Source organism: Natator depressus, chromosome 16 (genome assembly GCF_965152275.1).
Source record: "Natator depressus isolate rNatDep1 chromosome 16, rNatDep2.hap1, whole genome shotgun sequence".
NCBI lineage: Eukaryota > Metazoa > Chordata > Testudines > Cheloniidae > Natator > Natator depressus.
Genome location: NC_134249.1, coordinates 17,567,339 through 17,595,168, shown reverse-complemented (window position 1 = coordinate 17,595,168; position 27,830 = coordinate 17,567,339). Strand labels below are relative to the sequence as shown.

At 49.9% G+C, this 27,830-nt stretch overlaps 1 protein-coding gene across 1 annotated transcript; it reads right to left on the bottom strand.

Annotated features, from left to right (window-relative positions):
• Nucleotides 1–713: 713 nt before the first annotated feature.
• Nucleotides 714–26,974, bottom strand: ADAMTS13 (ADAM metallopeptidase with thrombospondin type 1 motif 13). The gene is made up of 32 exons (XM_074973919.1): nucleotides 26,828–26,974; nucleotides 26,474–26,540; nucleotides 25,279–25,562; nucleotides 23,787–23,928; nucleotides 23,072–23,211; nucleotides 22,095–22,178; nucleotides 21,832–21,956; nucleotides 20,798–20,944; nucleotides 18,923–19,057; nucleotides 18,484–18,634; nucleotides 17,449–17,553; nucleotides 16,664–16,815; nucleotides 15,915–15,978; nucleotides 14,877–15,003; nucleotides 14,503–14,651; nucleotides 13,690–13,810; nucleotides 12,818–12,898; nucleotides 12,371–12,552; nucleotides 11,373–11,508; nucleotides 10,395–10,524; nucleotides 10,127–10,306; nucleotides 9,396–9,585; nucleotides 7,880–7,994; nucleotides 7,369–7,498; nucleotides 7,059–7,238; nucleotides 6,466–6,645; nucleotides 5,464–5,668; nucleotides 4,503–4,851; nucleotides 3,577–3,723; nucleotides 2,555–2,731; nucleotides 2,049–2,233; nucleotides 714–1,715 (listed from the first exon to the last, which is right to left on the bottom strand). The coding sequence occupies exons 1-32, from the start codon at nucleotides 26,900–26,902 to the stop codon at nucleotides 1,557–1,559; spliced, it is 4,794 nt and encodes a 1,597-aa protein (XP_074830020.1). The 5' UTR covers nucleotides 26,903–26,974; the 3' UTR covers nucleotides 714–1,556.
• Between the last annotated feature and the right edge of the window lie 856 nt (nucleotides 26,975–27,830).

The window sequence follows — 27,830 nt, the reverse complement described above, 5'->3', positions numbered from 1 at the left end:
ACTCCACCCTTCACCCCACCTCTCTTCTCTCTGGCAGTTAGTGTTCAGTGATTTCCAGAGCTGCCAAATCTCAGTCATTTGGAAAGAGAGTCCCTCAGTTAGGATTTAAGTTTATGGGGCAGTTCTTAAAGTATTTCCCCCCCTTGTGAAAAGGGATTTTGCTGTGTGTTTCAACGAGGCTTTCCAAATCTCTTGTCTTCCTGGAAATCTTCCCATTCACATTCGAGACAGGAGGAAGGCACCTTTTAAATGTGGCATTGACAACTCTCACCATTCTATCAGGCATCTCACAATATTTGGAGTTTTTCTTAAGGCCCCTGCTCCTGGAATCAAGGGAGTGCATTAGAATCTCAGCTCTGTTTTTTTACAAAGGTTTCTGGCTCTCATGGCTGCAGAGAAAAGCTTGAAAACATGAACCAACTGCCACCTAAAGGTTCAGAAACCAGAAAGCAATGAAAAAGAACCCATCATCCGTTTTGGGTTTTTTTAAAAGCTCATGATTTTTGAGCCAACATCTTGATTTTTGAGGCCTGACTCATGATTTTGAAAAAGATATAGAAAAGGGCAACAAAAATGATTAGGGGTATGGAACAGCTTCCATATGAGGAGAGGTTAATAAGACTGGGACTTTTCAGTTTGGAAAAGAGACAATTATATGGGGGATATGACAGAGGTCTATAAAATCATGACGGGTGTGGAGAAAGTAAATAAGGAAGTGTTGTTTACTACTTCTCATAACACAAAAACTAGGGGTCACCAAACGTAATTAACAGGCAGCAGGTTTAAAACAAAAGGAAGAATTTCTTCACACAATGCACAGTTACCCTGTAGAACTCTTGGCCAGCGTATATTGTGGCACCAAATTCATCATTAGCAGGACAAGTTCTCTACCTAATTATTGGGAAATACTATTATTGCTGGAGGACATGTAGTGCCCTGTTCTCATTTATGCATAAGGCCCCTTTCCACCATTCGGACAGTAAAGTCGGTGTAAATGTTAGGGTCCTTGTACACTGCCAGAGTGTAAAGGAGTAACAGGTCCATCAATTCCGAATGGCTTCTCTGCCTGCGACACACATTCGTATCATTGGCCAAAAGGGAAAATGCTAAAGGGTTAAGCTGCTGACTTTTACTAACTGCTCTAATCTACATCTTCATCAGTGGATGCTGAGGCCCTGTGGCAGACGAGACCCTTCTAACTAGATGACATTAGATCACAGTCATGACTTGGGCTTCAGTCTCCAAGTCATTCGTTTCAGGCAGCTAAGTAGTCTCAGTGCTAGTTGGGAGAGACAGGAAAAAGCTTTTAAGAGAATTATAATATTTGACATCTATATAATGCCTTTCACTTGAGCATCTCCACGTGCTTTACAAATATTAACTGATCAGCCCTGTGAAGGAGACACGTATTGTTATACCAATTAAACAGATGGGGAAACTGCGGCAGAGAGGTTAAATGACTTGCCCAAGGTCAAACAGTGAATCAGTGGCAGAGCTGGGAGTCCTGACTCTAATTCATCCACTGCCTCCCTGGCTGCGGTGCCCCTCGTTTCCATTTATCTGGGCTCTCTGACCCAGTACACTGCTCGGAAGCTGACATGATCTTCTGTAAAGCCTTCATGAAATTCAATTTCAGCCCGGCTACCCGTCGATTCCCAGAAGAACATCTGTTTCCCACGAAACACTGTTGTCTTCATGGCATTCACATCGCGTATCTGAACAAAGAAAGGAATGAATCACAATCGCATAGCAGTCTGCCTCTTTCAAGCAAGAACACTGTTGTTGCTATGCCAGGACCCCTCGGGGAAGCGCATCAATAGTTCAGGGGACCTGGTACTTCACAGGATGGGAAGTCACAAAAGTTGGGGGCAGAGTCCCAGTGACTTCAGTGGGGTCACTCCAGATCTACACTGGTGTAACTGAGATCAGAATCTGGCCCTATATGATTTCCAGGGTGCTTTGAACCTCGAATGTAGAAGCAAACTTCTCAGGGCCTGTGAGGGGAAAAGCGTGCCCTACAGGCGCCCCACCCCAGGCTGATGTCTCACCAAGATGTAATTGGAGTGTGTTTGATTGTTTTCAGTCTCCAGGTCCATGTAGAGGGCATGGATGGCTATTCGATACCGTGGAGCCACGTTGATAAAGGTCCGACATGCCACTTGTTGTTTTGGGTCTGGCAACTGTCCGGGATTCACTATTTCACCCCAGGGTCCAAACAGCTGCACATCACAGTCTGGGATGGGGAAGTGGGGTAGGAGAGAAAGCAAACTGTGTTGGGTACGCCCATACAAAATAAAGCATGTCCAGCAAATTTCCCCAGTGCACTCCAGACGGGGATCTCAAAGCATGTGCAAGCATCTTGCAGGGACCCATCTTCAATATGGAAGGGCAGCCAATGGAGACGACTGAGAGGCCTTATGGGCCCCTGGTGAAGGAGCAACATCTCTGGGCCCTTGGGTCTCCATGGGCAGCCATGAACTGCACAGTGAAACTCAGTGGGCCTTGCTTTCCCTGCCCCTGCCCAAAAGCCCCAGTGAAGAGTTCAGCAAAGTACCTTGGTGATATTTTTTTGCCGCTGCTTTGCTGTTGTACTGAAGAACTACACCATTCCCTGGCAGCAGGAGGCGCTGCCTCACCATCAATGTGTTGGTCCTGGAGTTTATGGATGACGCCGTCAGCTTCTTACAGCCTGTCCACCACATCCTCCGTCCAGAAAACAGCACTATCTCCCCTGTAATAAAATTAAATAGTGATAAAGGACCCTTTTACCACAAAGTACTTTACAGGGAAAGTCTCAAAGGTTAACATCCATGAAAAAAGGAAAACCACCTAGCGTTGAGGCAATGATCACCAAAACAAAGCTTAGAAAGAGAGGTCATGCTGTCAGAGTGGGCAATGATAGACTCCCGAAAAAAAGTTTTCTACGGTGAGCTGAAATTCAGAAAGTGCAGGAGGAATGGTCAATGAAAACACTTCAAAGACTCCCTTAATCAGAGTCTGACCTTCTGGGGCATAACTAGTGATAACTCTGAAGACACAGCCAAGGACAGACCTTAATGGACAGCAACTGTCAATCAAAGATGTAAACCCTTTGAGGAAGACAGATGCAAAAAGCTGACTGGAAAAGGGCCAAGAGTCACGCCAAGGCCTCAGCAGGAGCCTGCACATTCCCATGTGACATCTGTTTGCAAGCTTGCGCCTCATGGATTATTAAACTATACAACTACATGAGAACACACACTCTGTCGTGACATCACAGTCGGATACAACAGATAGGCGTCTACTTCACAGATCTAAGAAATTGCTTTCTGACCACGTCACCCATCAATAAAATGCAGCACCTCTGGCATGGAACACAGCAGCTGTTTAACAGCACACAACAGTGCTACATAACAGTTCAAGAAAAGAAGCGAAGAAGAATCGGGTATCTAAATGAAACCACAAGGATATTTTAAGGAGCAAGATTAGAATTGTGGACTACCAGCAAAAGTTTACATAGAAGTAACAAGGAGGAGGCAGGCACAGGTTTCTGAAAGTCTCCTGCCATGGATGAGCTCTGCAGGCTCTGGAACATACCTGCACTGCAGTTTAGGGAGCTCTCCAGCACCTGGACTGTTACCACTTCCCCCAAGGGGCGTCCGATGGAAACCGTGCAGTCACTGACCTGCAGGCCAGTCATGTTGATGACCCCGGTGGAGTTGAGGAAGAGCCTCCCACAGACACCTGCACAATAAAACCAAAAGCACAGACATCGTGGATAAGTAAGCGCAGCAGGAGGAACGTACGCCCACTGAAACCACTCCCTCTACATCGCGGCATGTGCGCCGTCCTGTCCGCAAGCTCCTTGGAGCACAGACTGTGATCACTGCTCCTGAACATGTGCCAACAGCGTGCCTGACCTCTGTACAAGACACACAGTAAGACAGTTGTTGGCCTGAGGTGCTTGCAATCCAAAGAATGCAGGAGGCCCTGGGAAGAGAGTTGTTGCTCGTAACTCTCTTCTGATGGGTAGCCCATGACACGCCTGGAAGGCGTGACCCACAGCAAGACTTTCAGTGAATCCACTCCAACTTTTGAGTCTGCAGCAAACCTGAATCGTGCGTGCTGGGGGCTTCTGGCCTGTGCTATGAATGTTCCACACAGCTCCAAGCGAGATGCTCTTCACAGCAAAGCAGAGCAGGGGAACCCTGAGCGGAGCTTGCCTGTCACCAGAACCACTAGCCATACCAATATGCTGTACCCGCTTGGGGCTTTCACCCTCCTGAGCTGGAAGGGAGCTGCCCTAGATCTGAACTTGCTGTGGGCCGGAATTAGGCTCTGCAATGAATTTCATTTGATTTTAAATGATCATGAGCCTGGAATCCGAAGTCTTGACCCGGACAAATTTCCTACTGGAGTGCTTCCATGCTCCCTGCCGGAGTACTGCCTAAGTGCGGGAGGACTCTCAGACTCCTGGCCGGAGTATTGGCGAAAGACATCACCCTATGTAATCACCACCTAACTGTACTCTTCAGCAGTGTCCTCCTCCCCCGCTGAAAGCTCCACGGGGCGTTTGGGTGAAGGAGCCAGCACCCTGGTTGGAGGACGATCCAGGGCTTTGTATTCTGGCCTCTCGGAATAAGTGGTGGCTGCTGTCGTTATCGGGTTCGTAGCTGAAGTTGGTATCTGGTGTTCTGATACCGAGGATCCATCCACCACAGGCTGCTCAGGACAGGGGCCGGCAGAGCAGCCACGCACCGTGATGGGCTTGGGGGAGCGCATGCAGAAGACGGGGTTCACGTGCTCATGGGTTTTCGGATTGAGGCAGAAATCCTGCCGCATCTGAATGCCGTTCCCACACGACGCCGAGCACTGCAGTGGAAGAAACCCAGAGGCCTTTGTAAATCCACAGTCAGGGTTCTATGCAGGGGGAAGGAGGTTCAATGGCTAAAGTGCAGGTCAGGGAGTAGGAAGACCTGGGTTATTGTCTCAGCCATTCCACTGATATTGGCCAACGCATTTAACCTCTACGCCCTTGAGTTTCCCCAGCCATGAAATGGAGATTATAGTGCTGAGCCACCTTACCGAAGAACCCTGAGACCCACAGATGTACCAATATGCATGCACAATAGTGATTACGTGGGTGTCTGATCTGACAGGGGAAGGTTTGAGCAAAGTTCAGAAAAGATTTGCATGGAGCACATCACCCCAAAACATGCAAAGGCAATTTTTAAACAGCAGCCAAAGAGCAGAACTCTAGCAACGTGGGGGCTGCACAGATACCCTGCTCAGGGACGGAGAGTGGAAGGAAAGATGAATGACATCCCTAGGAACAGGTTGGCATTTTGATGGATGCATTTTAACACCATGCAGTGTGCAAGAGAGGAGTTATTTCTCCTATACCGATAGTCCTGGGATTTGCTATGAAGCCAGAGGGCTGCACAGCTTCTGCACCTAGCGCTGCGTTAGAAGGGTAGCAGGTACCTCTGTCCATTCACTGAAACCCCACTCATAGGAGCACATTCTGATGATACAGGGGATGCTGGAGAGGGGTTTCTCTGCCTCCGGACACAAACTCTCTTCCAGCTCGGTCTCTAGGCCTTGGCGGAGCTGGACACAGGTGATCAATTGCGTGGCTATGCCGAGCCCACAAGAGGAGGAACACGAACCAGTTGCTGCTACTTTCCATCTGATCCGAGGGGAAGGAGAAAATTCAGTGAGGACTGATACCTCTCCTTTCACCAGCCCCTGCTAAAAAGCACACACTGAGACTTCCTCATCTTCCCACTTCCCCAGCCATCTGTAGACTCCCTTCCTGAGCAACACGCACACTGCAGCCTGGGATCATCCCAACTTACTGTGGCTCCAATCCATATCTGGAACAGAGTCAGTCCCTGTGGCGAGGTTAGAATATCTGAGGCTGGTGTAGAAGTGGGTCCTCTGAAAGCTGTAGAGCAGCATCTTTGGGTTTTGCCGAAACCCCATGAGCTCAATATTTGCATGGGGGTTCACAGTACATGCATCACAAGCCCTTTCCCCCGCGTCCCCCTCCCCGCCCTCGGGGAGACATGTACGGCTGAAATGAGTCAAGATCTGGTCTTCTCGTGATATTTCCAGCCCCCCTGGAACTGACATATCCTGAAGAGACCAACTCTTGTGTTATTTCAGCCCAGTAAACAGCCTCTGGAAACATCAAAAACGAAGCCACACACCCTCCTAGCCAGCCTGTCCTGAGCATGCTTCCGCTACCACCCTGCCATGCATCTTCATCCTGAAGTTACAAGGTCAGAAGTGACTGGGCAGTGAGCACCCTTCACCCTTCCTCTAGAGCACAAAGCACTTTGTCTCCAGCTTCTGGAGAGTGACAATCCAGAGCTCCCCTCTGTAACCTGGTTCCCCAACCACCCTGGGTTGAGTCCATGGAACTTTTAAAGACACACACTCTCCGCAGGCACATGCCGTCTTGGTGAGTGTGATTATAATGACCTTGGCGGGCACGGCTCCAGATTACACAGCTCCTGCTCCTCTGGGCGAGGCAAACCATGACACTGTGCGTCTGATACAATCTCTTCCACCTTGTCCCCTGTCTCCCTCGCACAGTACAGGACCCTGCGCACCACACCTCCTCCGCAGCTTACGCTGCACGAGTCCATTTTGTAATGCCACCTGGGAACAACACAGCCATCAATGAGTGACTCCAACCCTCAGCAAGCCATTCCCCGGCCATCAGTGAACTAAGGTGGAGTTTGGGTCCAACCTCCAAAGCACAAGATCCAAAGCTTTTCTTACTGGGCTTATTTGGGAGATTTGCCTGCAGAGACTATCAGCCCTATTTAAGAAGTACAGCTGATTGTCCTTTAGTTCACACGGTAGACACCTGGGGTACTGGAATGTCTATGCACAATTTAGCTGGTAATTGTGGTGCCCACGTTTGCAACCCCAGATTTGTTAAAACGGGGCTCCTACCCCACTCTGAGGTAGTGAGGTATCAGGGGTATTGGGCTAAGATTTCCCATGGCACATAAGCATGCAAGGGCTTCACTCAGTTATACCCAGGCCCTAAAGCGACTAGCAGTTACCTTGCTGGGCACAGATCAGTGCCACACTCCTTGGTTCTGGCTGGCCTGGGCATCCTACCACATTTGGAATGAGGAAGAGGACGGGTTCTATTTCCTTCTTGTCTTACACAGCGAAGAGAGAGTGGTATTCTCCCTCCTCCACAGCTCACTGGACATGCAGCCAGCTCCTTCACCTCCCAACTGGGGGGGACAAGAATGGAGAGAACATCTGTACCAGGACCCACACAACACTTCCCCTGCGGGAAATAGCTGACCCCATCACTCCACCCCATCACTGGAGGCTGACAGTGAAAAGAGACCTGTCTCGTACCTTGGTGGGCACAGCATGGGATTGCAGCTTTCCAGCCTGCTCGCTGGCTTTGGCACTTGATTGCAATGTTTCTCTTGGGTTTCTTCTTTGGTCTCGAAAGCCACACACACATAGCGAAGCTGGGCCACACCTAGAAGGGAAGGGGAGACAGTCTGATAGCATGGCATGGACGCGGCTGTTGAAACAAGATCATTTATGAGAGCAGCAGCCTTATGCTGGAGCTCAGTGCTGTTTATCGATCAAGCAAGCTCCACCTAAGCTCCTGGAACCTTGTATTAGTACCAGCCTACTCTGGATTCAAACCAGGAACGTTACAGGGGAAGGCTCTGCATCCTTGTTCCAAGCCCCGAGCCATGCGCCCCTAACTCTTCCAGACTCTGTGTACTTGTGACCACAACTACACGTGCACCCCACTCCTCAGCGGTGAAAGGTTAACTGCACGAATGCACGAGGCTGCCAAGTTCATCCCCAGAACAAAGAACGTTTCCGTGCAGCGACACAAGCATCTCACCTCCACCACAGGTCACGGTGCATTCGCCAAGGAGAGGGCTCCAGACATGCACCAAGTGATTTTCCTTCTGGAGACTCCCAAATGGCACCAGCTCTTCCTGTGAGGGCGAATTGTCCTGCTTCCAACAGAGCAGCAAAAAACAACAAGTGACTGGCAGCTGCTGCTCGCCCAGGGCCTGAGCCAAGCCCACTGGAACCAAGGGAGTCTTTTCAGTCGTGTCACAGGGCTCTCTGACAGATTCCAAACTGGTATACCCCCAGGACTCCCCTTCAGTGATGCAAGCTGTGCATCTAAGCCCCCACAAGAATCTCCCTCTGTCACCATAGGTGCCGACTCTGTGGGTGCTCCAGGGCTGGAAAATTGCACCCACCAGCAACCAAGCTCCCCGCCCCAGCTCACCTCCCCTCTGCCTCCGCCTCCTCCCCTGAGCGCGCCGTGTCTCCTCTTCTCCTCCCAGCGCTTGCTGCCGCAAAACAGCTGTTTTGTGGCTTAACAAGCTGTGGGAGGGAGGGGGGAGGAGTGGAAACGCAGCACACTCAAGGGAGGAGACAGGGCCAGGGTGGGGCCCTTTGGCGAAGGAGTCCAATGGGGCAGGGAGGGGGCGGGGACTTTGGGGAAGGGATTGGAATGGGGACGGGGCAGGGGTGGAGTCAGAGCGTTGGCGCCTATGTCTTTGACTGAAGAGGGACAGATTTGAGAATTTCCTTTTACCTGTTTTAGTGGGACACTGGCCTGTAGACTTTAGCGCTGACAAAAGGCCCCCGAAAGCCCTGGAGGCCGAACCCTGCGTTTACCCCACACAGTGGTAGCAGCACAGCACACTCAAGGGAAGTTTCCCTCACAGGGCCCCACCAATAAGGCTGATCCCTGTGGAGAGAGCCCCTCCTGACTTCTGGCCCCTTGGCTGAGATTGCCCAGATGGGCACCTCTTGGGCACTGTGGGGGTGGTTCTCTGACATGGACACATTGTCTCCAGACCGTTGGCCTACCTTAGATAGTCATGACTTTCAGTCACGCCTGATCTGGGCTGGCTTAGAACCAGTGGCCTGCAGGGGACAGTCTCTACACCCCATTAACAATCCCCAGAGCCAGTCAATTCCCCCTCCATTTTCCAGTTTCATCCTGCAGTCTGTTTGCGAATGCCAGGGTCCCTCTGACAGACGGCACCGCAGGTTTCTTTATGGGAGGTGATTTCATGAGGCGATGGCTCTCTGTGATAAATGCTAAAGCGTTTCGGCCTATGCTTTGCTTGGAGCAATATAGCTGCATGGGACGGAAAGTGGGTGGGATGATGCCCAAGGTCGTTTAGCTGGCCCCTGCCAGAATTAAATCACCCCCACCAAAGTCTGATGAACCTGGCAGCATTATCTAAGGTGAGCAAGGCTTCCTGCAGTGACTACAAGGGACTCTGGACTAATAAGCTGTCCGATGTGCATAACACCCTCTCAACCTCCAGCCTGGGATCCCCCGCGGGCCAGTGTGTGAGGTTCCCCATTAGCCAGGCCAGTGTACTCACTGTGTTCCAGCCTAGAGGACAGATATTAACCACACATGGCACAAAAGCTAGAGGTTTCTCTTCCGCCAAGCACAGGCTGTCGTCTACTGTGGTCTCCAGTCCATCAAGAATCTGTACACAGGTCACGTTCTGCTGCATGACTCCAACCCCACAGATGGCAGAGCATTTGCCCGGCTCAGATTCCTTCCATCTACATGGGAAATAATAGCACCACCCAAGGATCTCAAAGCACTTTATAAACCTTCATCAGCTGACCCTCACACCACCTTTAGTAGGTAGGGATTACTACTCCCATTCCACATATGAGTCACAGATGGGTGACGTGATATGTTCAAGAGGTCAAACAGCAAGTCGTGGCTGAGCTGATAAAGAACCCAGGCGTTCTGGCTCCCAGTCCCCTACTCCAACCTAGACAACACTTAGACCTTCTCCCGATTAAGAGCTGTGCCTCTGGGGAGAACACTTGGTCTCCGTGATTGGAAAGGAGAGACAAAGATCTCCTCATGGCTGAGTCCGCACACTCCCAGCTTGAGGAACTGTGGCCCCAGCAGAAGTCACCGTGAAGGGCACAGTAACAGAAATGGTTACATAGCCCGGACACGAACAAGGTGCCCTCAAGAATGAAGAACATGCAATAACCCCCCTGACTACGGGACTGTCACACAAAACAAGGGGAGAAAGAGTCAATTATTTATTCCCCCACACACATATTTAGGGGGCCTCTGAATTACCTTATGGGACACGGCTCAGTGCTACATGCCTTGGTGGAGGCAGGTTTGGGAGCATCCATGCATTTGGAATCAGGAAGAGTCAGGATCAAGCCCCCTTCTCTCTTCATACAGCGAACCAGCCGCTCCATCGCTCCACCCCCACATGTGGCACTGCAGGGGCCGAAGTCCCCTGCCACCCAGCTGTGAAAGGACAAGAGCCAGCTATGCCCATCTCTAGTGATAAGAGACTTTAGCTTAGTGGTGGAAAAGGCCATTCAGGAATACTCACCTGCCTGGGCATGGCGCCATGGCACAGGGCTCCTGCCTTGAAGGGGGCTGTGGAGTCTCTGAGCACTGCTGATCATCTGTTATTTCATTCCTGGTCTGATCAAAGCAAGAGTGATTGACCAGTAGCACCCCTGGGAACGAAAGTTCAGTAAAATATTAGAACTGCCATTGCAGAGGTTCTCAGCTGAAAAAGGGAAAGGAAATTCTAGGCTGACTTACGGGCTGGTCTTTGCTCTTACAGGAAGAAACTGTGAGCTCCCTCTGTCCAACAAGACAGAAGTGAATCCCCAAATGTGTCACAGAAAGAACAAATATGGGAATACAGCCCTTATATAAACTTTAAAAAACTGTATTTCTTACATGGGTTTCATCTTGAAAGATTTTAAAGTAACTTTTTCTCAAGCAAGATGAAGGTTCTAAAAGATCAGCTGTTCAACTGTTAGCCCAGTTCCAAAACAGAAAGAAAATACGTTTTGGGCAAAAAAATTCATCCAGCTCTAGATCAGTCATTAGGTAATAATTTGGTTTCAGTATTAGCACTTAACTAGCTCTAAATCATAGACTTGATTGACTTTGACCAAATTCTTTAGATAGGGTTTATAACCAAATGCACAGCCCCCTTCTGAGAATCCTCTTTGGAGTCTATAAGGATTGGTTATGTTGAGTATTAATCTAAGGATTTAATTCCAATTCATTGTTGCGTCTAGCTTGTTGATATTGATCATGATTTGATAGCTGTACTGCTTTATTCTTAGCTTAATTTAATATTAGTAATAACAGCTTAGATTTGGTCACTTTTTAAAATTTCAGTTTGTTTAGTAAGTTTTAATAAAATTTATGAAACTGATACCAAGCCGTATTTCTTTCAATAAGCAAAGTGAGTCCAGAAGGTTTGAGGACTTAGGTGGATAGCAGCCAGTCAACCTACAAGCCTGAGCAGCTTCCCCCAATTAACCATTGGTTCTCACATCTGCCTCACCTTCCCCACAGCTCACCGAGCAGGTCCTGAACTGAGGAATCCACACATGTGTCTGTTTCTCCTTTGGTATAAAGTACCTGAAGGTGATGTCTGGGTTGGTGACATCTCCATATTCCTTCCCATACTTCCTATAAACCTGGGGAAGGAGAAGAGTTATAAATCTAGAGCTTAGCCCAGGTCAGTATGGTGTTGCATATGCAGATCAAGTCAGAGGAATGGGTCTGAGCACATGGATAGCAAAGATGGAACCACGGTGCAAGATCTGGATGTGGATTCCAAACACTCCAATAGCTGGGGTCATACCCACCTCTAACAAACACCTGGTTGTACCAGTGTCTGTGGGATTTCTGTCAGCCAATCAGCATGCTGGAGGGTTGATTAGTATTCCCTAATAAGAGTTCTTTTAAAAAACACCCATCTGCTGGGCACTGACTAGAGACTAACGCCAATGCTTTTTGTAAACAGTTCAAGTTAACACTGGGTCTGTTTATCACTTCCAATCATTCAAACTCAGATTAAGTCTGCCATAAGAAATGGCAAAACCCAAATCTGAATTCACGTCCTGATAGGGACATCCCTCGCCCGGGTGGCTTTGCCTCAGCATGTGCGTATCTGCCACTGGAGCACGGACTTCGGTAATGAACGATGGGACCTGCTTAATTGGAGAAACAGCCTTGTACTTCCACCAGGTTTGTTTCTGGGAAGGGAACCGATCTCTTGTATCACAAGAGAGATTTGCTGTCAGGATTCCGCTGTTTTCTCCTTTTTCCCCCCGCATCCAACCTTCACATAAGTCTACAGAAAACCCACAGGGAACATGTGCTCAACCGTTTCCAAGGATAAGGAGACCATCACCAGCACGGAGCTCAATTTCTGCTGGCAGGGGGGGAATCAGTAGAGCCTCAACCACCACCAGACTCTGCCTTGCAGGTCTTAGCCCTGAGCCACGCAGCCCCAAGCCAGTTCTGGCTATCCCCTTTCCAGCCCTACCAAGCTACCTGAATCTCAATGTCCTCTTGGGTTGGTCCATCGACATGGACTTCCTCCAGGCTTGGCAGGTTGTCCTCAGTAAGTAACACCCTGTATTTGATCTGGCTGTCCTCTATTACTGACGGATAGGTGATGTTCAAGGAGATTCTCTCCTTCCCAGCCACCACATACCGACCTTGGACCTTCACAGCTAGAGAAGCAACAATGGTAGTCAGGGCAGAGGGGTACTATGTGTTCACAGAATCAGCTAGAGACAATGGCTTCCTTCTGTGTAACCACTAGTGACTTGTCCAGTCTATTTTAAACATCCCAAGCAATAGAGCTTCCCCTCCTTCTCTATAGAGAGTACCCCACTGCCAGGACACTTCCCCCCCAGTCTGCCTTTTCTCGAGACTGCCTGGGTGTTTGGGGGCACAGAAACCAAACCGGCCCAGGAGCCTTTCCAATATACTCACCCAAATGTGTGAAGAGAGGTTTGCGATTGGTAACGTAGACGAGGGTGGCCTTGTGAGGCAGGGCTAGAAACGTAACATACTCTGGGGAACGAACACAGAGAAGATGCGGTCACTTTCACTTTAGCACCTTCTCTAAGGAGTGCGGGATTTGTTATTACAGTCCTTGCCCTCACAGTACACCTTCCGAGGATCTCAAAAGACTTTACAGACAGTAATTAACCCTCTAAACTCCCCTACACGGTAGGTATTATATCGCCATGCTACGGAAGGACAGGCAGAGGCACAGAGAACTAAATTCCCCCCAGTGTCACGCCACTGACTTCAGAGTCACCCCGGGACGAATATGGCCAAGAGAACTTAACTGAATCAGTGGCAGACCTGGGAACATGGCCTCAGCATCCTCCGCTCTAGCTACCAAAGCCCTCCGCTCACTTTCAATTTTTTAAAATACCCTCCAGAGAAATCTACGTGAGGGTGACGGCAGAGGCGAGCTCGGGCAGATCAACATTTTACTGCTCAGGCAGAATTTGACAAAGCTCGCAGCCCCCCCTGTTTTACAGAACTCAGCTAGGCTGAGCTCTTCCCCCCAGGCCAGAGTTCAGGATCTCTGCCCGTGGCAAACAGGGAAGCCACATTGCGAATGGCTCGGCAGGGAACCTAGGCTGCAACTAGCTCTCGGGCTGCACTGAGCATTAATCTCATCAGTTTCCATCTCTGACAGTCTCCACCAGCAGATTCCACCCAAAACTGAAACAAGCAAAACCACACCCAAGAAGCTGCATAGGGACAGCACAGAGCTCTGCATCTGTTTTGGGGGCATCTGGCAACCGAGATAGACCCTGATGTGGAGAGGAGGGCTGAGGCTTGCAGACCTTTGGCTTTTCCTTCTGTGTAAGAGCCGCTCACTCTGGTGCACGTGGCGTTGTCTCCACCGCACACCTTGCAGGAGTCCGTCACCATCCCAGAGTCCATCCTGCTGTCACAGCCGAACACCTGAGCAAAGGGCAGAGCCACAAGACCGGCTTATTCTGGGAAGAACCTGAAGTGATCAAAGTGGCATTTCCTGTGTTACACTCTTTAAGCTACCTTTTCTCTTTGTAACCCGCATGGGCACGAACACTCATGGGCAGAGGAACCCATGTGGGCACGGACACTCACGGGCAGAGGAAGCAAGCACGGATGGTGGTTACAGCATGGCGTTTAGAGTCAGGATTCTTAAATTCTAGTCCTCGTTTTGCCACTGACCCACTGTCTGAATCTGAGCAAATCTCTCCTGGAGAAGAGCTAGGTCTGTCCAGGTCTGCCCACTTACCTTAACAACATATACAGCTATGCAAGCTGAATTGATGACAAGGTTGTTTCACTCTCATGCTTCAAGGTATAAACTGATTCCTGCACTGTTCAGGAAGGAATTACACACACATGTACCGTACTGTATAATCGGCAGGATGGACTAGCTGGGGAGGGTTGGTATTGGATGCACAAGCGGGATGCCCAGTTAGTTAGTCCAAAAGTCTAAACAGCCCTAACAAATCCTGTTCTTATAGAAGAGCCAGCCTCAAAAGTTTGGGTCACAGTTTGCTTGTTCCTACCCTCAAGGAGGTGGCTCCTTTGAGACCATTTAGATCCCATGTCTGAAGTTTGGCCTGGATCCACCATCCACTTGCAGGGAGGAAAATCCTTACCCTGCAGCTGCCCATCACGCACAGATCGAAAGCCCCTTTGGCTCTGCGGTTGCTCTGCTCACACCTGGTTCCATCTGTGAAACTGACCCCGCGGCTCACCATGAAATTCTTCTCCTCTGCCTTGCACATGTGTTTGCACAGGGTATCCCCTGGGGGAGACAGACATGGGGAGAAAGGCAGAGTTACTCAAGCAAAAAGGCACAAGAGAGTCAGTTACATTATGGGAAGAAGGTAAAAGGAATTGTCAGGAAAGGCTGTAACCACCAGTAAAGCTGCCATTTGATTTGCCATGAAGGTCAGGACTCGAGGTCACACTGCGGGGTCTCTTTCCCAAAGGAACTGCTATCTCTCTCTCTCTCCCTCCCGCCCTTTACCTTTGGCATAACCAGTAGCTGACGTCCACTTATAAAAAGATGGGACTTCTGGAATGAGATACAGCGGCTTTACATTTGTCGCTGCGCACTGTTCAGCCATAAACTCCAACTGGGAGCTCAAACAGGCCTATGGAAGAGGAAGATTATTATGCAAAGAAAGTGAAATGGAATACAATAAGAGCAGAATCCCAGGAACCACTTCACCCACTACCTAAGTGCAACCACCTCTGGGGTGAAAAGCAGCAGCTGACAAATAGAATAACAGCAAATGAAGAAGACTATCCCATTAAAGTGAAGTTGCAGGAGAATTTGGGGAGGAGGAGATGGGTTAGGAATGGGAGATAGACGGGTTGCAGATGATGTTATCTTTCCTACTTATCCAAAATAAACGCTGGGGAAAATGTGAGCAATACAAGCATGGCCCTTGTTGAGCACAGTCCCGCACTGAAAGGACTCCGGGCATGTGCATTGCAGCTAGGGGGTAATCTTCAACTCGGGTAGACAGACTCACACTACATTTGATTGAGCTATCGCACTAACAGCTGCAGTGTTGCCATGGGGTCACAGGCAATGGGACAGGCTGGCTGCCCAAGTGCAATCTCCTCCAAGACCCTAGGTCAGTTCTCAAGCGGCTAGCGCATTCCATTGCCCACACCATCATGGCTATTTGCATGCTAGCTCAACCAAAGCTAGCGGCTGTCCATCTACCTGAGCTGGGAATTACCCCTCCCTTGGAGTGCCTGGCGGCTCTCTAAGGGGTCCCAGCTAAGATGCTTTATTACACGTTGCTGGGGCTGGTCAGTTATTAGTCGGTAATTGGCCTCAGTGACAGTGGAACAAATACCTGTCTTGTCACGCAGATGGAGACTGCATACCCAATACTTGGTTTCCTTCCCAGGGAAATCAATTGTTTCGACTCTGAAAGCTGTGGCCCTGAATGGTAGAGTTCTTAAAGGGTTAAAAATGGCATATAACTGACAGTGCATTGCTTGGCCATGTGTGTGTGTGATGCCTGCAGAGCGAGAGAAGGCAGCCTACCTGGGTATTGCACATCTCAGCCTGGAGGTCTGCTCCCCTGCACTCCTGACCCCCGAAAGCAGGCCTGAAAACAACAAGACATGTGAGTCCACAGGCAGCCAGGTGAGAGGCTGGAAGAGCTGCCCCACAGTGCGGAGACCGAGGATCCTGATCGTCCAAATACACAGGATCTGGGAGTGCCTAGCAGCAGCACCAAGATGTGGCTCATGGACAGCCACACCGAGCCGGCTAACAAAACGACAAATACACGGGTCGGTGATGCAGCCAATCAATAGAACGAGGGGGGGCATGGATCAGCGTTCACGTCGCGCTCCCTGTCAGTGCCTGGCCCAAGCCGGGGGAGCTAATGACCCAACCAGCAGACCAAATTCAGTGACGAATCCTGGTCACATGACACCTGAGGCACATTGTGCATATGCTAAGAGGAAGAGTGGAGTGACACAGGGATCAAGGCACTGAAAAGACTCATCCGGACAATGACACACCTGGGCAGTGAAAAGGCAACGAGATCTAAGAATGATACACATGGTCAGTAGAGAGACAAGGAACTTGTTACACTGGCAAAACACGCAGCACATCCTAAGCTGGGTTCAGCGCAGGATGCCAGCCCATGTTTAAATGAACTCGAACATCAACAAGCTTTCGTCCACGGTAAACGAGCGGAAGCACGGATACTTTGGGCCTGCAAACAGCCAGAGGGCCCCACGAACACCTCCAGTGGCGCTGCCGGGAAAGAAGAAGGTCTTTACCTGGGGTTGTTACAGAGTCGTCTTCTCGTTATAACTCCTCCTCCGCAGCTGCGGGAGCAAGCGGTGAGGGGGCTCCAGCTGGACCACTGCCCATGCACCGCTGCCCCGGGGTTCAGCTCTTCCAGAGAGCTACAGCGTCCCTTGGAGCACCACTGGAACCCAGAACACCAGAGATCAGCAACAGCCATGCCGCAACTAAGACTGCAGGGAGCTGGGGGGAGGCGCTCTGCCCCTTCAGCTGGGAGAAATGCAACTGGAAGGGGACAGTATCTTGTGCCTCAGTCACTCCCCTGCCTGCGAGGGGAGGTGAAGGAAATTGGACCCCAAATCACGAGGGGAGGAGCTGAGCGAGGCATCTTCTCCTCCAACTCTACCTCCCATGGGGGACAAACAGTGAAAATACCCTATGCCAACAGCATATTTGATAACGGGCTCTTCAGTCCAGCAGACAAAGGGATAACCCAGTCCAATGGCTGGAAGAGGACACCAGACAAATTCAGACAGGAAATAAGGTGCTCATTTTTACCAGTGAGGTTAATTAACCCTTGGAGCAATTTACCAAGGGTGGTGGTGGATTCTCCATCACTCTTCCAACTTAGCTCTCTACATGGGAAAGCTCATTCGTCCCATTGTACCAGCCATCCGCTCTGCCCTGTAGCCACCCACTCTGCCACCCAACCATCCAATGTGTCCTACAGTCACTCACTGCACCGCCCTGCCACCCCATGTGCCTGGTAGCCACCCACTCCCCCCTCCAATCTTCACCGCGCCCGGAGACTCTTTACCTTATTGATCCCACACTCGGTCCCATCCAGAAGGGGAAAAAGAAGGCGAGTACAGCTGGTCTGGTCGGCCCGATGGGTGTGGCAAGAGAGAACTCTGCACATGTCCTGGGAGGGCAGGGAAGCCAGGCTGTTCAGTGCGTGCCCGAGGCTGCTGTGCCAGTTACTCAACCTGAGCTCCCGCCCCGTCCCACCAACATAGGACCCCCACGCCTCCCAGCCGGAACACTGCAGACCACGGCTAGATGGCTTCCCTAGGCCGTGCCATGGCTCTGTGTGTGCTCCGCACTCACCAGATACCGGGGAGCAGCAGGAAGACAAGCATGCCTTACCCACACCCACCCACCTGCTTCTTGCTAGCAGGAAGTCAGCACCTGCTCTCTCCCTCCAAATCCCAAGGGCTTAGGCAATTTCCTGAGCGTCTCCATTTTGAGTGGGATGAGGTGAGGCCCATGCTGCAGGTGGCAGGCATTACAGGCGCTTCCAGTGACTGGCACTGCCAATCGTTATGGCACAGGACGAGGGTCGGTGACGGCAGCTGAGGTTTGCAGCTGGATTAGTGTTTTCTTGTTAATGAGCTGCATTAACGATACTGCGCGTGTGCTAGAGCCACACAGTCTCGTACAAGGGAGGGGACAAAGGGGATCCGGAGAGCAAAGAGATGGAGTAGAACAAGAGAGGGACGATGGAGAACTCCTCACCACATGGAGTCTCTCTCCCTGTGTGTTTGTACGGTACCTAGTGCAGCATGGCCCTGACCAGGCCAGGGTCCATGGACACTATTGCAATGCAAATGATAAATAATAATGAAGAGGAGACTTGAGTGGAGGAGAGAGAGGAGGGGCTGAAAAAGGGGCAAGTGATCCAAATTCTTTATAAGCCTGCTCTCTGCCAAGAGCCCTCCAGCAGATGAATACTGTCCCCCTCTCAATGCCAGCCCACCGCCCTGCTGCGCCACCATGCCCGTCCCAGCTGCAGTACTTCGGGGGTAGCCGTTACCAGCCAGAAGCACAAGCGGGTGGAAAGTGTTCTACCTACAATGTCATTCCTGGCAAAGGTGCACGCCGTGGCTGCGCTCCCAAAGGCTATTTTACACTGCTCGTCTGCGCCGTAATACAAGCCAGGCTTCCACCCGGGGATGCTGCCCTCCAGGTCCGGCAGGTCGTTCAAGCAGCTTGCTTGGCCTGTCCTGGGAAAGCCACAAGAGACATCGCTTTCCAGCACACAGCCAGCAAGGACACGCACGTATGCTAACACAGGCCTTGGGAGTTCGTTATTGGTGTCCCAGGAAACGTGAGCATTGTCCTAGGCTCAGAGAGGCCTGCTCTCTTCACCACTTGTTCATTCCTAAAATCAACAAACCCCCGAGGAGTGACAGCGCCTCGCTCTCCAAGAGTCCCCCACCTTGTTCCTTGCCTTTCTCCTCTCCCCAACGCAGACGTGCAGATGAGCATGGAGAGCAGCTGGTTCCTCCTACCTGAGAAAGGCAAGGAACTGCTCTCTGCTGCACTCCGACCAGACCAGGTCCACGCTGTTGTGGCTGCCCTCGGAACCCATGATGTTGCCACTCCCACTGCACCGGTTTCCTTCACCGTCGTGATGGATTCCAAAACTGCCGCAAGAGATAAAAGGGGGTGGGGGCGTTACCGATATTATCCAGCTGATCTCCTGGTGTTAAATAGCAGGAGCAGAACGCAGTTCCAACCCCCGGCTGGGAGTCACCACTCCTGCATTCTATTCCGGGAGTGCGTGAGTGATCTTGGCTAAGTCACTTCCCTGCTCTGTGCCTTAGTTTCTCCATTTGTAAAAGGGGGTCAGTAGTATTTCCCTGCTATGTGGCAGTGCTGTGAGGCATAATTCATTGTTTATAAAGTGCTCTCAAACCCTCAGACCAATGTGGAGAGATGCAACGGGAGGGAAGTGCAAAGTGTTAACTAATATTGAAGTTTCCACTGCATTTTGTTCTAATTCCATCTCCCTCGGCCCTCCCTTTCCCCACAGCAAAGCGTGCTTTCTCCTGACGCGCACTAGTGCTTACTGGGTCTTATTGACATTACATTAGTGCCTCAAGGCCCCAGTCAGGATCAGGACCCCCTTGCACTTGGCACTGTCTACACACCTAGGAAAAGACAGTCTCTGGGCTGCAGAGTTTACACAGGCTAAGAAGGTCAGAGGGACAAAGGATTGGGGAAAGGGGGATGAAGCGGCTCCATTATACCTGAGGCTGATGGAAACCTTTGGGTGTGAATGACATGGCTCAAGAAAAACAACAGGCCAAATTCTAAACAAGCGCAGCCCCACTGATGTCACCAGAGCTGCACAAATTTACAGCAGCCGAGAATTTGGACCAGGGATTATAAATCTCGGCCTCTGTTTTGTTGTGGTTTTCTACGTCGCCAGTCTTCCCTTTGTTATTCCCCACCCTGCCCATAGGTAACTCACTGCACACTGTTCTCGTCACCCACCCTGCCATGCTACCGGGAGTCACCACCATTCTCTGGGCCAAGACGCCGCCACATCGATTACAAGAGTGACCTGAGCCCTCTGAGGGGCTGGAATCCAGCTGGTGGCACACTGAGCCGAGCACGGAGGACGTCCGTGCAGAGGAGGGTCGGCTCTGTGCAGAGTACCTCCTGAGATGATGAGTGCCTGCAGCTCCCACTGAAGATGATGGGAGTTAAGGGAGCGCAGAACCTTGCAGGATTGGGCCCCTTGTTCCCATTCCGTCTCTCCGGAGTTGCGTTTCAAGCAACCTGAACAGGGCTGACCATGGGCATACGCAGCATATGCGGCTGTGTGGGGCACCTGAAAATTTGGGGCACCACCAGGACAGCAGGTAAGAGCGGGTCGGCTCCCACACACCCAGCGTGCACTGCAGTCTCCTTAGGTAGGGGCCATATTCACAGAGCCGAATTTGCCAGTGCGGTGCATTCTGCGTGAGGGAGACGGTACGGGGGTCTCTGTGGGGAACTGGGACTCTCTGCCGCTGTGAGGCGGGCCGGGCGGCTGGGTATCCTTGGCTGCCTCGATCCCTCCCCGCCTGGGCTGTGAGCCCGGGCTGCCGCAGTGTCTGCTGCATACGAAGCTCGGTGTGTGTCAGCAATGGAGGGGGGTGTCTTCTGGGGGTCCACAGGTGGGGGTGGTGGCTATGCCCCAAGTGGGGCATAGGGGCACCAGTTTAATAATACTGCGTAGGGCCCCATAAATCCTAAGGATGGTCCTGAACCTAAGGGAATCCCAGCACCGCCCGAGGTGACTCGCTCACTCCCTGAACTCAGCTTGCAAACAATGGCCAATTTTCTCTGAGTGAATGGGCTGACACTTGGCGACTCTTTGGGTCTTGCCCTCTGACCTGTGCCCGATCTCGTGGGCTATGGTGACTCCCAAGTCGAAGCCAGTGTCCTCGGTGATAACGCAGCTCCAGGAGGAGGAGCAGGCTCCCCCCAGCTGGGTGACTCCACGCAATTGCTTGTTTCCATCAGGTAGCTCCAGGTCAAACCTCAGGGAAGGGTGAGACAGGCGGGGAGAAAACGGGAGAGCAGATCCATTAGGATTAAAAACCCAAGCAGTGAACACTGTCAACTGAAAATGTCTTTAGCCTCTCCCAGCTCAACCTGACCAGGTATTTACCACCCTCTTTCACTTTGATACGTGCATCTCCCCAGGGATGAGATGCTCAATGAAGGTTTACACTGAGTACCTAGAACCACCCTACACGGCACGTGTTGATCAGATATAACCCTGTCTGCAGGAGAGAGAGATACCAGAATCCCCTCTGTGCAGAGATGAGCAACTAAACAAGGCCATTACGTTCAACGGGAACTTGGCGGGTGTCATTAGTTACAGTCAGTTGAGAATAATGTGAGCCTGGGAGTCAAGCGGCCTGTAGGAATGTGTGAGTCAGAGGAAATCTTGGAAGCTGGGGAATTTCTCTATAACAACCACTGGGTTTCTGCCTCTTCCAGACTTTTCTGCCCTCACATGAGCCTCCTGTGATCATGCAAACATTGCTGGGGACGCAGGCCGCCGCTGGAATTGTGCCGAGTTCGCCACAGCCAGGCTGGCCACTTCCCGAGGGATATTCCAGTTAACACTGAAGCTGAGGAAGTGGAATTGTTGAGCGCTCAGCCCCGTCTGTGCTCTGGGAGCTGGTGTGTGCAGACATGCAGAATACCTCCCCCCTCCAGACCAGGGGAGCAACTGGCATGAGGGCTTCCTACACCACAGCAAGCCACTCACGGAAGGAGAATTGTAAGGCCCCTCTCCAAAGGGTGCACATTTTACTACTCCCCCACCTGAGCACGTCCAGCAGGTGCCGCAGTTTGCCTGACCCTGCCAGCCTGACCTGACGTCTCTAATCTCCCCTCAGTCGGGGCGTTCTGTTACCTGGTCACATACAGGACAAGGTCGGCATGCTGGGGATCTGAATCATTCTGGGGATTGACCTTCTTGCTCCACTCACAGACACTGACCAGCGAGGAGGTGATATTCATGGTGATGTTCATACCCACCTAAAGAGAAGGCACATCTTCATACGCTTCCCCTTTAGTGGCCCTGTCACAGGCTGGCTAGCCCTCTGAGGGGAGCTGGGCTCAGCCTCACCTGTGACGGACCCTTCCAAGGATTGTGAACAAACCCCCATTTTCTACCTCTGGTTCTGTCAGGACCATCATTCTCATCAGGTGAACCCTGAGCTGAGCTCCCAGCGAGGCATCTCTCAGCAGCTCTGCACCCTGTAAAAGGAAAAACAGGATCCAGATGGAGTTTCATAATGAAGATGCCGGTGTGACTCCTGTCTGTGCCCTCCCTACACATAAGATCTTCCACCATCCCAGCCAGATGCACTGCCAAGGTGACACATCGGGTAATTATAATGGACAATTATAAAATCTGCAAATCACCAGGGAAAGAAACAGGCAGTTGCATGAAATTTGCCCATTACAAACAGAACCAGGATTCATCTGAGAACTAAACTCAGTGTAAGCCACAAGTCTGTCCACCAGTGTGCACTAGACTTAACTAATAGGATTAAAAGCCTCCAGCAGAGCGAGAACAAGAGATTTCACAGGGTGTGAAAATTAATGTCAAGACCCCTCAAAGTCCCCCAGCCCCTGCCATCCACATGAAAACAGAGTGATACATTCCTGACTGGAGCAAGGTGGGTAGCGCTGAGGAAATTAATAATAGAATGTTAAAACCCACACAGTGAAATGATAGATCAACTCAAATACGGCCGCTGAAATCAATGGGCAGTGAAGGATAAACTCCTAATGCTGGAGCCAGCACCCAAACAGTTACTAAGGAAATTAAGAGACACATTTTCCAAATGGGGCTTTAAAGCTGCACTCCCAGCGTTCGTGAATGCCCTCCCTTATGCCTGCAGCTTCCTGGATGAGGGTACAATGGCCCATGCAAAGCAGGTGGCTGCAGACTGAAGTGTGCTTTGCACCCCAGTCCAGTATTCTGTACACACCCGGGGGAGGGGTGCTCCCACTCACTTCTGTGGAGGCATTTCCAGAACATTTGGCTAGGGGCTTAGCCAGACACCCCACCAGAGGTCCCTTCCAACACAAGCCACCATAGGCTCAGTAAACGTGGCACTGAAATCAAACAGAAAGCCACTCACGATGTTCAGGTTGGTAAGGATGTACCTCTCGGTGTCCTCTGTGTGGAACTGATAAACATCAGGGCCCACTACCACCAGCAGCTCCAGGTGCATGATGCTCCCCTCTGCCCTTTTCCAGAGACGAGGAGGAGACTTTCTTTCTACAACACCACGAGGGAATACAAGGGAGGTTAGGATGGAAGGAGGCCTGGAAGCCCTGTGGGTCCATCCCAGCCTTTTGAACACTTATGAGCAATACATCGCAAGATTGCTTCCTCCCGACACTGAGCTAATTCCCGTCTGCACTGATTTCTATTAGCTGCTGCTGCCGCCCTTGGTAATTTATCATGGACAAAATATCCCACCTACATACCCTGAGTCCTGACCCATCCTCAGCTGAAGTTCATATCTTTTTGCTCTTGTGTTTGGCAGTAACTGGTGAGTGACAAGGCCATGCCTATCCACCCAAGATAAATCCTGAGTCCTTACTGAAGCTATATGTTGTTTTAGCAAGGGTGAAAGCAGACAGGAGAGTGATAGGATGCAGCTTGGCCTCTTCTCCAAGCCACAGACAGTGCTCCTGGACTACATAGGCCTCAATGAGAGCCTCATTTACACATTGTGACGGCAACAAGTCCTGCCCTCGCTGTTACTTATGCAGCCCCACTGACTGCAGGCAAAAAGAGGGGGCGAATTGGGCCAGTGGTTCCTCTCTCGGCCCCGAGACATCCAATACCTCCTATCGTCCTTGTCCCTCTCCCTGCAGCTCTGAAGATGATGTGGGGTGTGGGAAGGCTGGGGTCTTCCAGCACATTCAGGTGTTTGCTTCTCACAGGTCTGATGTGAATCTTTTCCTTGTTCATGATGATGGCCCCTTGCTAAAGAAAGCAAAATCCCACCCCTACGTTATTCCAGAGGCATTCACCACCAAGAGAAAGTCACAGACCACCTTTCCTGCCAAGATTTACCGCCAAGATTTCCCAAATGGGTGCTGCACCCAGGCAAGACTGAACATGTCTGGGGCATGAGGATGCAAAACCAAAGGCTTCCTGTTCGTTTGTGATCTGTAGGATACTACTAGGATCTAGGAGGGAGTGTAGCCTAGTGGTTAGAACGAGGGACTAGGTGTTAGGCTCCTTATATTCTGTTCCTGACTTCACCACCAACTTGCTGTGTAATACTGGGTGAGTCGTTATCCTGTCAGCTTTCTCGTCTATAAAACGGGGTTACTATTACCTGCCTTACCTTGCTTCATTAATGTTATAAAGCACTTTCAGATCCTCATAGGAAAGAATACTAAATCAATGCTAATTATTATCATTGCCATGGAGTACCTCACACATCATCGGGATCTCCTGTTATCAGAAGGATTTGGATGAACACCAAACTGCCAGGTTACCAAAAGCTCTGAAAAATAAAGCTACTGGAGGCTCAGTGAGGCAGCATTGGGGTGACCAAAATTGAGTGTTTCGAGACCTTCCTCCCTTTGAGTGGGGGGTGGGGGAGCGGCTTATTTATTTCTTTGCCTGTTTCCACATTTTCTCATGGCAGAATTGTGACCCCCCCCATATACTGTACTGAACTGCAGACTCTTCAGAGCAATGACTCTGACTTTTATGGACTCTCTGAAATGCCTTCACAGTGCTGTCTAGATAGGAGAGATGGTCCCAAGCCACAGCACTGGATCAGAAACCCTTCAGACTCTGGGGGAAATTTGGATTTGAACTTCTCAGCTCAACCTCACTTCTTCAAAACTGATCTGAACCTGAACACCAGATCTGAATCCCCTTAGACCTTGAAGGAAGTTTGGACACAAACTTTTGGGCTTTGGACCCAGCACCATCAATTAGTCATCAATAAATAAAAAGTAAATCCCCTTATGTTTTCGACAGGGCAGGGCTTTTTCTTCCATTCCAAGCTCAGGGTGAAATTCATCCCTAGGCAGAGGGGCCAGCACCAGGCCAATGCACCGCATAAGTGCCACTTCCACCCCACGCATTCTTCACACCGCTTTCTGGGTCAAAGTGGAACTTTTATGTAGTGCATAGTCCTCGCACTGGTCCTCTGCACAGGAATGAATTTCGCTCTAACCCCTTATTTCTGATCTGACACTTTGCTTTCTAGGCACCTGGGTCTTCACTCTGAGACAAATGGCCAAGTGCACATGGCAAAACATCGTTGGTCATTAGTGGTTGTAAATGCAGCCAATGTTTTGATTGCATACTCACCAGCTGCCCTTCGCAGTAAGTGACTCTACATTCAGCCCCTGGAGGGTGCAGTAGTTGTCCACGGGCAAAGCAGGTGCCTGGGAATTGCTTTAGTAAACTAACAGAGGAGTTCAGCTTTCGATCGCTCACGAAGGAAGAGGAAAGAAAGATGTGCTCCTCCAGGAATTCAAAGGTGTAGAGTTCTCCCCAGGCCCTAAGGGAGCAGCGTTGACCTTTACAAGATTTTGGTTCAACTTGGTCCTCTTCACAGAGACAAGCTGGCTGAGCAATAACAAATTCCGGTACTGGAAGAAATACCAGAAATTACTAGGATTATACACATAATTAACTGTAATAATAATGATGCGTGGGAAAATAAATATAACTATCTGCTTCCATGAAAAACAATACTCTCCAAAGAGCCTTTTCCCTTTAATTATGTCAATAACCCTGGTCCACTGTGTTTTTATCAACCCCGAAGCTGAGGATAGCCTTGCAGCTAAAGCACAGAACCGGTGATCAGGAGATCCAGGTTCTCCTATTAGCACTGAAACTGACTTGCTGTGTGAACTTGGTCAAGACTTGTAACCTCTCTGTGCCCCCATTTCCCCATTTGTATATGAGGATAACAATTTACCTGACAAAAAGGTAAGATATTTTGAGTTCATCAGATGTAAAGCATTATAGAAGTGAAAATTATTATTGCTAGGCACTATACAAACATGTAAGTACAGCGTCCCTGCCCTGAGAATCTTGCCTAAATCTAAACAGTATCTTAATCCTGAATTATCAATCTAAAAGTATTATTATATTTTCTTGAAATGTTTATAAAAAAACACTTATATAAAATCATCATTATAGTCTATAGTCTTGTACCCAGCTGATCTGGATCTGTTCCAGGGTTATTTAGAATCTTTCATTCTATGAATTGTGCACTAAAACAATAGCAATATGCAGAAGGAGAAGTGAAACAGAAAAGTGCTAAAAGAATTACTGCATCTGATTTCCAAATAACATACCCAATTCTGCAAACACTTACACACTTGAACCAAACTACTTGTTTGAGTAAAGTCACTCACAAGCATAAGTGTTTGCAGGTCAGATCAGGGCTAATGTCAGTAATAGTGTGTGCTTACTGATATCAAATATACTGTATCAGAAACAAATTTACAAACATGACACATTACGAAATTCAGAAGGAAGAAGACTTACATACCATCAAGGACTGCACTGGTGCCAAAATAAGAAAAAACGTCTTCTGGATCCAATGCCTCAAGAAATTTCTGCAAAAAGTAAAATAGCAGTTTTACATTTTCAAAGCAAAAACAAATGGAAATAAAACTTTATTCAGCACCACCTATCCTGCGCAGAACTTCATTTATTCATTTTAATGTTGATGTCTTTCTTTCGCATTAAACGTATGGTACAGAATGATCACCCAGAGGAGATGACTGTACTTTCTTGATTAGCAGGGCTTAATCCATTTTGATTTGAATGCACATTGTCCTATTTCCACAGAGAGGGGGGAAAAGCATTCTTGAAATCTGTTCTCTCTGGAGGTCAGACTTACCTCTTGGAAAGCTGCTGGCCCGCAGAATGCCAGAGGGATCATCGCAAAAGCTAGGAAAATTGAATTGACGGTCATGTTGAACGAACTGCAACTGACACTCAACAGCAAAGGCTGGCCTGGGGTGATTAAAATGTTTAGCCCAAGGCATCACATGGAGCGGAAGTGAAGAATACATAGTTTAAACAAATAAAAGAGTTGATCCACTGCAGAGGGGGCAGCTGAGGGGGAAATCAGTTGCTGCAGGAGTTTTTACATGAACAGCAGTAGAGAGAAAGCTTTTGCGCAACATTTGCAATTTTGTTACAGCCAAAGAGCACTGCAAGAATAGAAACTTTGGGCCAGTTTTAACAGCCAAGTAAACAATAAGTAAAGAAGCTATTTGGGGGAGGAGAAACGGGTCTAAAGTGTCAAAGCTAAGAAACAAGATGATCTCCCAGCTCCTGAGGGACCAATCTGGCAGTGCCTATCCAGGCAAAACTCCCACTCGCTCCAGTTCTAGGGGGAGAATGAGACGTTAACTCCACTGAGATACAAGAGTGAGCTGTATTAAATCTCAGAGGACAGGTTCAAGCCACGTCTACACAAGTTACACTGGCATACAGCCACCATAATTTGTGTGTAGCTGGGGCACGTGCATACTTGGCTGCTTGCATCGATGCAAAGCGTGGTGCACCGCAGGTAGGTATCCCAAGGTGCCATGCATCACCAACCAATGAAATGACTTTTGCGACATTTTTGCAACGTTTTGTGATATAGGAATGACTTGCCCAGGGCTCTTTGAGAACTATGGGGTCCAGTTCCCAGCAAGCAACTTTTTCCATCCAATAATACCATCCATATCCCCATAATTTTTCATGCTGTTTTTTAAAAACCCCACAAACCCATGCGGTGCTTTTCAGTCTCTTCCATCTCTGACAGAAGCACAGAGCCTGCAAAGCTCTGCACTATGGTCATGAATGTTGTAAATACAGGACCTACGGCTCACCTGTATTTGCAGACCCAC

Excerpts from the sequence above, each read along its gene's own strand:
- ADAMTS13 (XM_074973919.1), bottom strand. The coding sequence starts at position 26,902 with ATGACCGTCAATTCAATTTTCCTAGCTTTTGCGATGATCCCTCTGGCA. Across the intron at positions 17,554-18,483 it reads CCTTTGCCAGGAATGACATT|GACATGTGCAGAGTTCTCTC; the intron begins GTAGGTAGAACA and ends CTGCCCTCCCAG. Across the intron at positions 15,979-16,663 it reads CGACTCTGTAACAACCCCAG|GCCTGCTTTCGGGGGTCAGG; the intron begins GTAAAGACCTTC and ends TGTTGTTTTCAG.